General features: G+C 46.4%; 1 protein-coding gene across 2 annotated transcripts in view; it reads left to right on the top strand.

Moving 5' to 3' along the window:
- The window catches only part of MYLK (myosin light chain kinase), a 1,918,108-nt gene that overhangs the window by 1,579,303 nt on the left and 326,303 nt on the right, over positions 1–12,502 (top strand). For both annotated transcript variants that reach the window (XM_078682035.1, XM_078682036.1), the window contains one exon: positions 801–931. In XM_078682035.1, the coding sequence (XP_078538161.1) occupies positions 801–931 (131 nt within the window). The remainder of the gene's footprint in view (positions 1–800; positions 932–12,502) is intronic.

Raw genomic sequence — 12,502 nt, 5'->3', positions numbered from 1 at the left:
TATTAAAAAGGGTGAGATTGGAGGTGTTTATGCAGTACTATGTGTATTACCTCCTGTGTGCGTCAACATGTTTCGGGGTCTAAACCCCTTCTTCAGGACGGGGTGCACAAATCCCCTACCTTACTCATGTATTTCTATTAAAAAATCTGTTGATATTACAGAAAAGTGAAGTGTCATGCAGGCTAAAATGTACCTACAAATTGATAATCGATGGTTTCTGCTAATCGCAAAACTTGTTTATTCCATCTGAGATGCCTCATGAGCCTCTTAACGTTGGGGCTATTGTGCCTAGCTGCTACGATCCACAGGAGGGAATGGCTCCTTCTTGCCCCATACGTGGCTTCGCTGTGAGTGCCAGACCACAATGTCTGTGACTGCTTTTTTGATAAAGCAGTTTTTTATGCAGTCCGTTTCCCTTAAAGGAAAACAGGATGCATATTTAAAAAGAAAAATTTAACTTTTCAGTTTCATTGTTTAAGGGCAAGCAGTGGTCTGCTTGCTTTTAAAAAATATTTTCCAACCTATTCACAAAGGGTTTGCGAGTGGCTTACCACCCTAGTTCACAGTGTGTAGTGTACCTGCTGCCAAGAACTCTAATGTAAAAATAGTGAAGTTATTGATGAATCTGTGCTATACCAAAATGTATAACATAACACCACCATATAGTAAGTAGCAACATTTCCAAAGATTTAGATGTTTCTGTAATTATAAAATGTGTGAAATGAGCTTCTGTTAGCTAGATTATTGCTTATTGAAAGCCTGTTAATCATTGACTGGAATACTTCTGTTTCTTTAATCAGCACTCCCACCCCAGATCCTTCAATTTCCAGCAGAAGATAGAAAAATTAGAGCGGGTGAATCCATTGAGCTGCTGTGTAAAGCATCAGGAACTGCACCCCTTACATTTTCCTGGATGAAATTTCGAAAACAGGTACACTTTTACTAGTGGAATATAAAGAAAATGATTTCAAGTGCATGAACTAGCTCTGAAAAGGTATTGCAACCCAAATAAAAGGAAACAGTTAGTTTTGATAATCTGAGGTAAATGTTCAAAAGCAGAGATTTACAAAGCATCTGGAATATATAGTTGTAAAATGATTTTTTTCCACTGAATGCTAATTTAAAACAATACAGCATTATTTGTACAAACATTGTAAATATGGAAGAAATCTGCATAAAAATGTAAAACTATTTTAACAAGTGTAGGATTGTATCAAAAGATTGGATCAAACAACTGTTGCTTACATTGCTTACATTGTTGACAACCTCTGTGGAGATCATCTAAGTTAGTACTTATAACCCTTCAGCAGAATAAACAATGAGGCATTGTTTTTGGTTATTTTGGGGGCTCCTTCATGGAATAACTTTGAATGTTATTGCCCATTCTCTGCTAATTCAAGCAAGCAAAACTCTGCTGATATTTGCACTACTGTTTGAGGCGCTCTAGTCGCCAGTATTTAAACAGCCCACGAGAGCGTCCGTGTGATTGCTGCTCGTCTATCTTCCTAGGCGGATGCCAGGAGGCTCTGTGACATAGCGTTTTAACTGATTTACCTGCCTTCCCTTCATTTGTAGTCTGTCCCCTGCCCTTTGTGTTCGCTCCCTCCCTCCTCCTTAGCGTCCACGGAGTTTATCGTGGCGCTTTTTAACTTTTTTAACATTTGTCGTTTGTGGTGAGGGACTCTGCTGATATTTGCACTTTATTTTGTGGCATCACTGTTGTACTTCTGTTCAGCACCCAGGGCGGCTATCGGCCGATTTACGGGCCGAGGCTCCCGGGCGCCGCATTTTGGCAGCGGCCATCTTTGGTTGGGCACTACTGTTTGAGGGGCTCTAGTCGCCAGTATTTAAACAACGGGTCATGACTCCGCGCAGCGGACGCGATCAGCGGACGCGATCAGCGGTCGCGCCGGAGTCGAGCCAGAGTCCAGCCCGTCTGCGCCCGTCAGCGACAAGGAGGCGCCAGGGGCCAGCCACTATGTTGCAGATGACTCTCTTCATCTTCCCTCTGTCCTGCGAACCTTAAAACCCTCCAGGCTACCCTGCCATTACTCCCTTACTCCTGAAACTCTTGCCAAGACTCCTGCATGTGGTTGTATGAACAATCATACCACGTTTACCCTGCCGGATGACCCTATCCTTCACCCCCCTACTGCCAAGCCATCCCCCTCTCTCACTGTCTACACGGGTCTTCTTCTGAATACCCGCTCCCTGGTCAAAAATAACATCTCTTTCAGAGACCTTATTTCACAGGAAAAGCCCACCTGGGCCTTCATTACTGAAACCTGGGCTTCAGAACCCTCTCAGCCTGATCTGATAAATGCTATTCCTGAGGGTTACTCGCTGGCTAGGATGGACAGAGTAGGCCGTGTGGGAGGTGGCCTGGGGATACTTTACCACAGCTCTGTAAAATGCAGGACCGTCCATCTGTCCTCTCCATCCGAGCACCTACAGGCAATGCATTTCACCCTTACCCCCTCCCCCACTATCTCCTTTACCGGGATATTGGTCTTTAGACCCCCTGGCCCTAGGTCGGCGTTCTGCTCTGAACTCCTTAATATTCTAGAGCCCTATATTGACGGCCTCTCCCTAACCATTCTGGGAGACTTTAATTTCCATTTGGAAAAACATACCTCCCCGGACACCTCCCATTTGTTAGATACTCTATCTTCATATGACATCTCTCTGCTGGGGACTGGGCCCACTCATCTAGCTGGCCACACTCTAGATGGAATTTTTAGTAATGACTCACGACTCTCCATTGGTACCCCCTTCCCTCTGTCTTGGTCAGACCACTTTGCAGTTCCTTTTCGTTTTTCCCTCCCCTTTCTCAATTGCATCCAGCACCATCATACCAAGTGGGTCTCAAGAAGGAATTTTGGGGAGATTACTAATAACTCCCTGGCCCCCTTCCTGGTCACGCACAAGCATTCCTCCACTAGTGACGTACACTCGATGGCTCTCGACCTTTCCAACTCCCTGATGGAGGCTGTCAACTCACTTGCCCCGGCTAGCCTCCACTATTCGGCTAGGAAACGGCCCTCTGCTCCCTGGTACTCTGAATCCCTTAGGAGTCTTAGACAAGGCTGTAGAAGACAGGAAAGGCTTTGGAGGACACATTTTGACCCTACAGAGAGGGAAAAACATAGAGCTCTCCTTAGAGACAATAAAGCGGCTGTACTCAGAGACAAACAGGCCCATTATACCAAACTCACATCCTCTCTCAAATCACCCAGTGATCTATTTAAGATTGTGGATAACCTCTCCCTCATTCAGATGCCTGATCCTATAATTCCCTCACAGGCTCTATGTGACCAGATCTCCACTTTCTTTCATGAGAAGATTACAAATATTTACACAGACTTGGAAGCATGTAACTCCAGCCCTCTCTCTGCCTCCTTTTTGATTCCCCCGGATGCTTTTGTTCCTACACCCTCCCACTCTTTTTCCCAGTTTCCCTCTATCACCCTTACCCATTTGAATTCCTTGCTGGACAAGTTAAAGTCCGGATCACCTCTGGACCCTTGCCCTCTTAAGGTCCTTAAAGACTGCAGACAGACCATCCTTCCCCCTCTGATGGATGTGATGAACCTGGCCATTGCTAAGGGGATTTATCCCCTCCCCTGGAAACTTGCCGTTGTAAAACCCTTACTTAAAAAACCTACTCTTGACCCCGGGACATTAAAAAACTTTCGCCCCATTTCCCTTCTCCCTGCCCCGGCTAAACTTCTGGAGTCTCATCTCAACCTCCATCTAAGTGCGTTCCTTGACAGCACCAACTCCCTTGACCCCTCTCAGCATGGCTTCCGGAGGACCCACAGCACTGAGTCGGCACTTACAGTGGTGGTCGATAGCATTCGCTCTAAGGTCGACACCGGTCAAACCACCTTGCTGGTGTTACTTGACCTTACAGCGGCTTTCGACACCCTGTCACCTTCCATTCTTGTCAGCCGACTCAGTGAGCTGGGAGTAAAGGGTTCCGCACTTGACCTTCTTGCCTCCTTCCTCGACCAACGGAAGCAAAGGGTCAAGCTAGGCGAGCATATGTCATCTGTCAAGGCCGTGAAGTGTGGGGTCCCTCAGGGCTCCTCACTGAGCCCGACGCTCTTTAACATTTATGTTGCTCCTCTCGCCAAGCTTATAAGATCCTTTGGGCTGGAAGTTCTTTCCTACGCCGACGACACACAGATTATGGCCTCCATCTCCCAATCTGTGAGCTCCACTGCGCATAATTTCAAAAACTGCATGGAGTCGGTCGCCGGATGGATGGTCAAGAACTTCCTTAAACTGAATGGCGAGAAAACGGAGGTCCTTGTTTTTGGGGGAAAAAGTGAAATTTGGTCCTTGGACTGGTGGCCGTCTGCTCTTGGGGCTTGCCCTGTGCCGACGTTCTCTGCCCGCAATCTTGGGATCATTTTGGATACCTCCCTCTCCCTGGACAAGCAGGTTAGTAGGACTGTGTCCACCTGTTGCAATGCCCTGAGGATCCTTAGAAAGATCACTCATTATCTCTCCCCTGGGGCACGCAAACAGGTGGCAATAGCAGTCATTGCCTCCAGACTTGACTACTGCAATGCCCTTTACCTCGCCATTAGCAGCGGTCTTATCCAGCGCCTCCAGACCGTTCAGAACGCGGCTGCCCGGTTTGTTGTAGGTGCCCCTAAACGTTCCTCGGGCACTTCCATCAGAAAAGACCTGCACTGGCTTCCTATGCAGGCAAGGATCAATTTCAAGGCCCTATGCCTTACTCATCGTGCCCTGAATCAATCTGGACCAGAGGCAATTCGTGCCCTTGTGGCCCACTACGTCCCCAGTAGAACATTGCGCTCATCCAGCAAAGGCCTACTCACTGTCCCCCGTATTGCCAAAGCCAGATGGGGTGGAAGGTCTTTTCGCTTCCTTGCGCCCAGACTCTGGAATACGCTCCCCAATGACCTCAAGGGGATCTCTTCTCATATACATTTTCGTAAGGCACTCAAGACGTGGCTATTTCAAGAAGCCTATCTCTAACTCTTCCCTGGCTGATATCTGAGCATTCTGGTTTTCCATCCTCAGCGCCTTGATGCCTCCGGGTTTAGTTGCGCTCTTTGCATATAAATTTCCTTTAATAATAATAATAATAATAAGCATGATGCCAAAAAAAACAAATTATGTTAATTTTTAACAGAGTCACATAAAACAGGTGAAGTATTTCTTGCCTGGTCCCCACAAATCCTTAAGATGACATGACATAGACAAACCAAGTTAGATGTATAGGTAGGCAGAGAGGGAAAGAGGTTAAGATAGAAAAATAGAGTAGGCACAGGTCAAATAGAGAAAACTTTCACTTTCCCAGGAGGACTCTTGGAAGGTAGGGGCACTGGGTAATTGCCCACTGAGGCCATGATTATATTTATAGCAGTACTCAGTAAATTACATAAATCATCCTGCAGAGCGATAAGGCAACATTTTTCTTCCCACATAGTGGCAGCCTCTAATACCTTCCATGAAGTTTCAAACATATTTAAGTCATTTTCTCCTGTTGCAGCACAAAGCACTTTTAGCCTTTCTCCCAGACTCTGGTACAAATTATCAACTTTTGCGACATGAGAAATTCAAAAATGTGTACTGTACCTTCCCCGCGTACTCTGCTTTTATAATGCAGACTCACCCTCCCCATCAGGACACAGAGTCGGCAGTGGTGTCATAGACAGCGTTGGGTTGCTTTTCTTCTCTTGCAGCACAAAACACACAGTCCCCAGTGCTGAGGGCAGAAAAGCTTGAAGTCTTTGCTGTTCATGAACAGGGGGCAAGGTCTACCTCAAGCCCTTGGAGAAACTCAATAAAGAAGTTGTAGAAAGTTCAGTCCAGTCCGTTCACTGACCAAGACAGAAGCAGGCACTGCAGGCCACAGCAAAGCACACAGCAAAGTGGTAGTCTCTCCTCACAGCTTCTCCAGCTCTTCTTGGCAGTCTTCTTGGTTCCAGAAGTGTTCTAAAATTCAGGGGTTTTGGCCCCACTTTTTATAGCTCAAAATCCTTTGTTCTCTGGGGGCAGAGAGTGTCTGTGCCTAGCCAGAACCAGTACTGTCCTCTGTGGTGCAGCTTTTTGGCAGGAGGTGGAGACAGCATTGTCAGAGGCAGACCAGGCCCATTCAGTTGAAAGGAAATCTCCTCCCCCTACTTTAAAGCAACCCAGGTCTAATCCGCCCAGCTCTGACCCATCAGGCTCTCTGGAGCCACTGCCCCTCTCCAGCCCCTGTCATCCCAAAACCAGACTGTCAATCCACAACCCCAGCCAGGGCACACAGGATGGCTAAGCAAGAAAATACCTACTTTCTAAAAGTGGTCATTTTAAACACAGAATGTAAAAATCATCTTCACTAAAAGAGGCATTTTAACATTCTGAGTCCAAACATACTAAACTTTATTTTTCTACCTTGTTCCCAGGGGAAGTTATGTTTATAAGATGGTATAAACAAACTCCCCATTCTGTCCTACGGTGAAAAACTAAATACACTACAATTCACCACCAGGACATGTCACACACACCAGTACAGGTCCTACCTCTAACATACACAGCAGCCTGCCCACAGGGGTATCTTTAGCCTACCTTAGGGGTGACTGACTTGTAGAAAGAGGGAAGGTTGGGGCCTGGCAAGTGGGCGCGCCTGCCAGGTCGACAACGCAGTTACAAACTGCACACAGACTCGCTCACTGGCAGGCCTGAGTTACCTGTCCAGGGATGGCGAAGACAGCGAAGATAGCAGAAGATCGAAAGATGATGCATCGCGAACACTTTACTACATTGACCAGAGTCCTTAGGGGCGACACCGCCGGTGTGTGAGTAGTGTGCGACCCCACCCCCATTTGTAACTTTAAAGCTCCCGTGAGCAGTGGGCTGACGAGCCTGGGATCCCGCACCTACGCGCCTGAGTTGTACTATACCTGGCAGATATTGGCAGCCATCGGCAACCCCAGTACACGGCCTATCCCTGCTGACAAGGGGTGATACCCCGAAACACGTGTCCAGGGATGGCGAAGACAGCGAAGATAGCAGAAGATCGAAAGATGATGCATCGCAAACATTTTACTACAGTGACCAGAGTCCTTAGGGGCGACACCGCCGGTGTGTGAGTAGTGTGCGACCCCACCCCCATTTGTACCTTTTCAGGGCTACTTCTGTGGGTGGCACAACCAGTGCCGCAATCCCACTAGTAGCATTTGATTTACCAGCCCTGGCACTCTCAGTGCACTGTACTAGGGCCTCACCAGTAAATCAAATATGCCAATCATGGAAACACCAATCCATAATATAGTTTACAACAGGAGCACTTGCACTTTAACACTAAAACGCAGTGAGAAAGTGCGCAGAGACATTAAACCAGCAAAAACAGAGTCAAAACCGGGAGGTCAGAAAGCAAAAAGACTGAGGAAACACGCCAAAAGAAGCCAAGTCTAACACAAAGGTACCGTTGGTTTATATTTTCAAAAGAGAATTAAAAACTTTTCAGTTTGACAGTGATTAGGCATAATGACAGATGCCACCTGTTATCAGTCCTCTTAAGCTTGGACCACAAGGAGGATTCTGATGAAGCAGCTGTGCACTATACAAATACTTTTGATTGATTGATTGTGCAATGTACAAAAGCACTTTTGTGGTTCACTTTCTGACATGTAAAATGGCGTTTAAGTCCTATTGTGTTTTGCAGATAGGAGTGGACATGCAAGATGTCCTGCTCCTATTTGAAGGTTTCAGTGTTGTGACATTGGTTTGTCACAAATCATCAGTTACTGCCAATGTAGCTGGGGTTGTAACTGCTTTACAAAGGAGAAGCTGTTGAAGTAGGATATTTCCCTTTTGGAAATCATAGTAGTCATCCTCTTGGTGGCAGATTGTGGCCCAGAGCAACATCACATGCTCCCTTAAAAACCTTCTCTAATTAGAAACTTTCAGTTGTATGAACTTGGACTGCAAAGTTTTTTTCTTAAATAGAAGCACTTGTCTGTGAAAGGGTCAGAGGCATCTTAGAGTTTTTTTTTCCATGCACAGAATGCGAATGGAGGGATGCGTACCTACACCGGTAGATTACCAGCTCTTAGCAAAACATATCTTGCATCATTAATATTCACGATGGTCCAGGTTTTGCATCCTCCTGTGAAAATACATTTTGTGATGGAAATGATGGGTACATCAGTTGTACTGCAAGAACAGAAGCAGTTTCCAAACCAGTTAATGTGCAATTCTTATGCACCGGTTTGTGAACTGCAATTACCCCCAAAAATACTACAAATAGTTTATATCCGTTACGTTCCAAATAAGTCACCTTTTGCATTGAGATGTACTATTTTGCTTGCCTGTGTTGGCTGTATTTTTTTGACAAAGGTCAAATCAATTTAAATCATTTACCAAAATGCTCTAGGTAGGCTAGTTTATATTAGACAGAGCCTTTGCACCCAAAAATCAGCATCTCCTGTATAAAAAATAGTTGTACCATTTTGCCATAGATACATAAGACTCCCTCATTGGCAGTTCTAAATACGTTATTTAATGTCTGTGATTGGTTCTATTGATTGAGAAAGATTGCTCTATATCCTTGACTTCAAATAAGTATGCTACACTGAAGGGAGATGAAATGGTATAGTTAATTTGCTAAATTTGAATGAGCAGAATCCGGTCAAAGGAATGGTTTCTTTTTGAGATTACACAAAGGGAAGTAGATCAATTGTCTGTTAATTCTAAGAAGAAACATGATGGCAAGCCATAAGTTACATAGAGGCAAGGAAGATACATTGTGGGTATTACTTGGACTGTTGGACAACAGACAGGTGAGAGGAGGTCATAAGGCCCACTGACATGGATTTGAGGCAAACCAGTGAGCCAATCCATGGGCGAACCGATCTCAGATTATAGCGTAAATCCCAACTCTGCTCAGGTGGGAATGGGAAAAACCTGAACACAAACCATTTGAGAAGATCCAAAGTTAGCTGAAAATTACTGAGAACCATGTCCTTTTTAAATCACATTTATAAACATTACACAGAAGAGGACCACCCAAGTGAGATACAAAAGCAGGAGGGATTTACCTTGCAATCATACTGTTCAACTGGATTAGTGATGCAGAACAGCCGAGAAATATTTCATCCATAGTCCCCTGCTTGGCCCTCCCAGATATAAAATGTTGGGACCAGCTAAATATGAACTCCGTCAACAAATGCACTGATAACCTTCACTCGGATGAGAGATATGTTTTGGAAACATTTCAGAATCTGACTATTCCCAGAAGTTAGTTGTGAGGTAAAAGGCATTGAGGGGGACACTGCATTTCTCCAGAAATACTAAGTGAAACACAGATTTGGCCATTATGCTGGCATTATCCCATTCATGTGCATTTGCACTAGTGCATATTTAACATTTTTATGTACTGTTCCAGATGAATGAATGTGCACCTTAGCGACAATTAAAACCCCAAAGTGTACATTTGTTGACACCTGAGCAGTATACGCTGTTAATTATTACTATTTTCCATAAGAATAAAAAGTGGCAAAAATGGCAAATGGCAAAAATCCCGGTTACAAGGAAATCGGCATTGGCTACAGTGAGGAGTGCACAAGGGTCGTGGTGAGACAAAGATTAGCCGAGTTGAGCAGTGGGCAGTAGGAAGCCCAAAGGCAAGAGGAAGGAACCAGATGCTTTGATACCCGACATCTGATACCGGGCCCCCGCCAGGTGTTAGTTCTGCCTGGGACTAGGTTAATTCAAGCGGAGACAACAAGGAAGTGAGCGCCCAAAGCAGAGGAGAAGCTCATCGAAGATGTGGGCAGTGGACATAGCCTAGGTGCTGCACGCAGACACAGGCTAAACAGTCACAACGCCACCGAGGGGCCTACCAGCCAAAAGCCTTCCGCCCCATTGGCTCCATCAGCCCAGTGTGCTGCCCAGAGAATTTTGAGGCAGAAACAGAGTGACAAAAGGCATGAACCAGAACATATGGTGGTGACCTCCTGGTAGGGGGCTCGCTAGGGTGAGGAATGAACAGTGGCAGCAGCAGAAGAAGCCAAGCCAGGATCTTGGTGTGACTTGCAGCCGCCCCATCCTGGACTGTCCTCTGCCACTCTCTGCCTTTCTTTCTTTGGCTGGGAGTTTTTATCTTCAAAAGGTGTTCTTGCTAGTGCCCGCTCCCTCACCTTATCAAGGTCCAACTACACAGGGCGGCGCCTGCCCGACTAAAAGGACACCTTTCTTCACCCAAAGGCTCTAGGGGAGGAGCCTACTGGTTCCGGCACCTGCTCTCCCCTCAGCATAGCAGAGCCTGGAAGCAACACCAGCCTTCGGAGCACTAGCAAAGTCCCCACAGAGGGCGGGGAGAATGAGGGGACCACCCCTCACCTAACCAGAGGGGAAAAAGCAAAAGAGGAGGTTGCAGACAGCACAAACCCAACCACAAACGCAGTCAGGGTGGCCACTAATTGAAATTGGAACTGACAAGGAGGATACATTATGCATGAGTGTAGCTGAGGCCAAAGCCAAGAAGAGCCTTACAAACTCCATACAGACAAAACTATGTTCAAAATTCTGCTTTCTGAAAGATGCAGGCTCTGCTCTGTTCTCAAGTAACAGCGGGATTCAAGGCCTGCAGGTGCATCTACAGCTGCAAGAGGTGGGAACCCAAGCTAGGGGGGCTACCACCAAATCACATTCCAAAGCTATGCTGGATTGGAGGGGGTGAGGCACAGGTCTGTCACTGTTGTGGTGCCTTCATCCTCCAGTCAAGCTCAGTCTGTTCTCAGGCAAACAGGGACTCTGGTCCTGGAGGACAGACTTGCTGCTCATCATCATATCAGGCTGGGCCAGCAGGGCTTACCAACTCTCCACGACATCAGCACGAGGACCTAACCCCCGGACCCTGGTGGACCAAAGCAAGAATTTAGTTGCATGCTACATGCAAGAGTGCAAAAAACAGGGTGCAAGGCTTAAGAATTTCCCACTAAATGAGTCCCTATTTATAATCCAGGACGACAACTCGATTAATATGGCAATCAAGGAACTGGGTCCTGAAGGTCCTGAAGGCACAATCACCTCTGCTTACCCTATTGGCTAACCATGACAAGTTATGTCACTCACCTCTGGGACACTAAGAGCATCATGAGAAAGCACAGGGGCTACTCTTTTATCTTGCTACACAAGAACGGGAGGACATGCTGGCTCCATACCCGCAGGACCCAACCCAGGGCATCAACTCTGCAGCTGACCCACAAGGCTGCACAGCAGCTCCTCATTTGGCCCGCATGGATAGGGCCAACCTTGGCTGGGGTGATCGAATTAATACGAACAGCTCATGGGACTCTCTTTTAAATACTTTGTAGCTCTTGATAGAGGCTCTCCAGTTTCAATCAAACCAAATGGACATTCAGCTGACATTGCTCAACACTCTGGCAGTCTTTGCTGCTGGCATTGATGAGAAGCTCGGGGACTTGAACTCACTCCTCAAAAGGGCATGCTCGGGCTCGCTAGAGGCGCAACTAAGCTGTGCGTGCGGACCGATTGTGGACAGATTATCCTCTCTCCTCTATATGCTCAGTACTCTATTTGGTGAATTAAAAAAAGAGGCCATTGGCAACCATTGGCCTACCGCCTTCAGAAGTGTTCTTCCATACAGAGCAGCAGCTTGCGCCAGACACTTCGACAAGCTGCCAGCAATAAAATCTTAACAGATAGTTGGGGGGAATAGCCCCTCTGTCGCTATCTGACCATTCAGATCTCATTTTTGAAGGCGCCCAGGGAACAAAAACAAACGCAAGGCAAAGGCAGATCCAAAGGAGGAAAGGGGAGAACAAAAAGAATGTTTTAAATTATATAGACATCTACTCCCTCTTCAGGCCACCATCTGGACAATCTGAGGATAAACCCTCAGACCAAGACATTCAACTTCCAGACATTCCATTGCGTGTCAGACACATCTCCACTGAAACCACAAGGGAGGCAGCCAGGCCTGTAGTTGCAGCATCATCATCATTCAAGAGCATGAATGTTGCACTACATTACGCCTGGGGTGGCACATAGACCAACCCCCTGAAAGCACCACTGACCCACACACCAGGGGCACACCTTCGGCCACCGTCCCTCCTTTGCCCGCTAAGGATGAAAGCTCAGCCAAAATAACTGCCTCTGCAACAAGCGACATCACTGCTGAAGGAAGGCTTTGCAACGATCCCATCACTTCCGAGATCACAAACAATCGCCTTCTGTTAGACCTAGGGAACCTAGTCTACATAGTGTAGCCTGGCACAGTGGACAAAGCTAAACTCCGAGGCTTTTGTGTAGTGCTTACAATCCCACTCACCATAACTCAGCGACTTACCATTAAAAATAAAGGACGCCACACCAGTTTAGAAAAATACCAGTACCTTTTATAAAAGTTCTCTTTGTTCCTTTTCAGTCAAATTAGTGTATACATTTAGTTCAAAAGAGGTTTCCACATTCAATTAGCAATATTCACCAACTTTCTCAATTCAGTGAAGAT

The sequence above is a fragment of the Lissotriton helveticus genome, chromosome 3_1 (assembly GCF_964261635.1).
Source record: "Lissotriton helveticus chromosome 3_1, aLisHel1.1, whole genome shotgun sequence".
NCBI classification, from domain to species: domain Eukaryota; kingdom Metazoa; phylum Chordata; class Amphibia; order Caudata; family Salamandridae; genus Lissotriton; species Lissotriton helveticus.
This window is presented reverse-complemented; position numbering and strand designations above follow the sequence as displayed.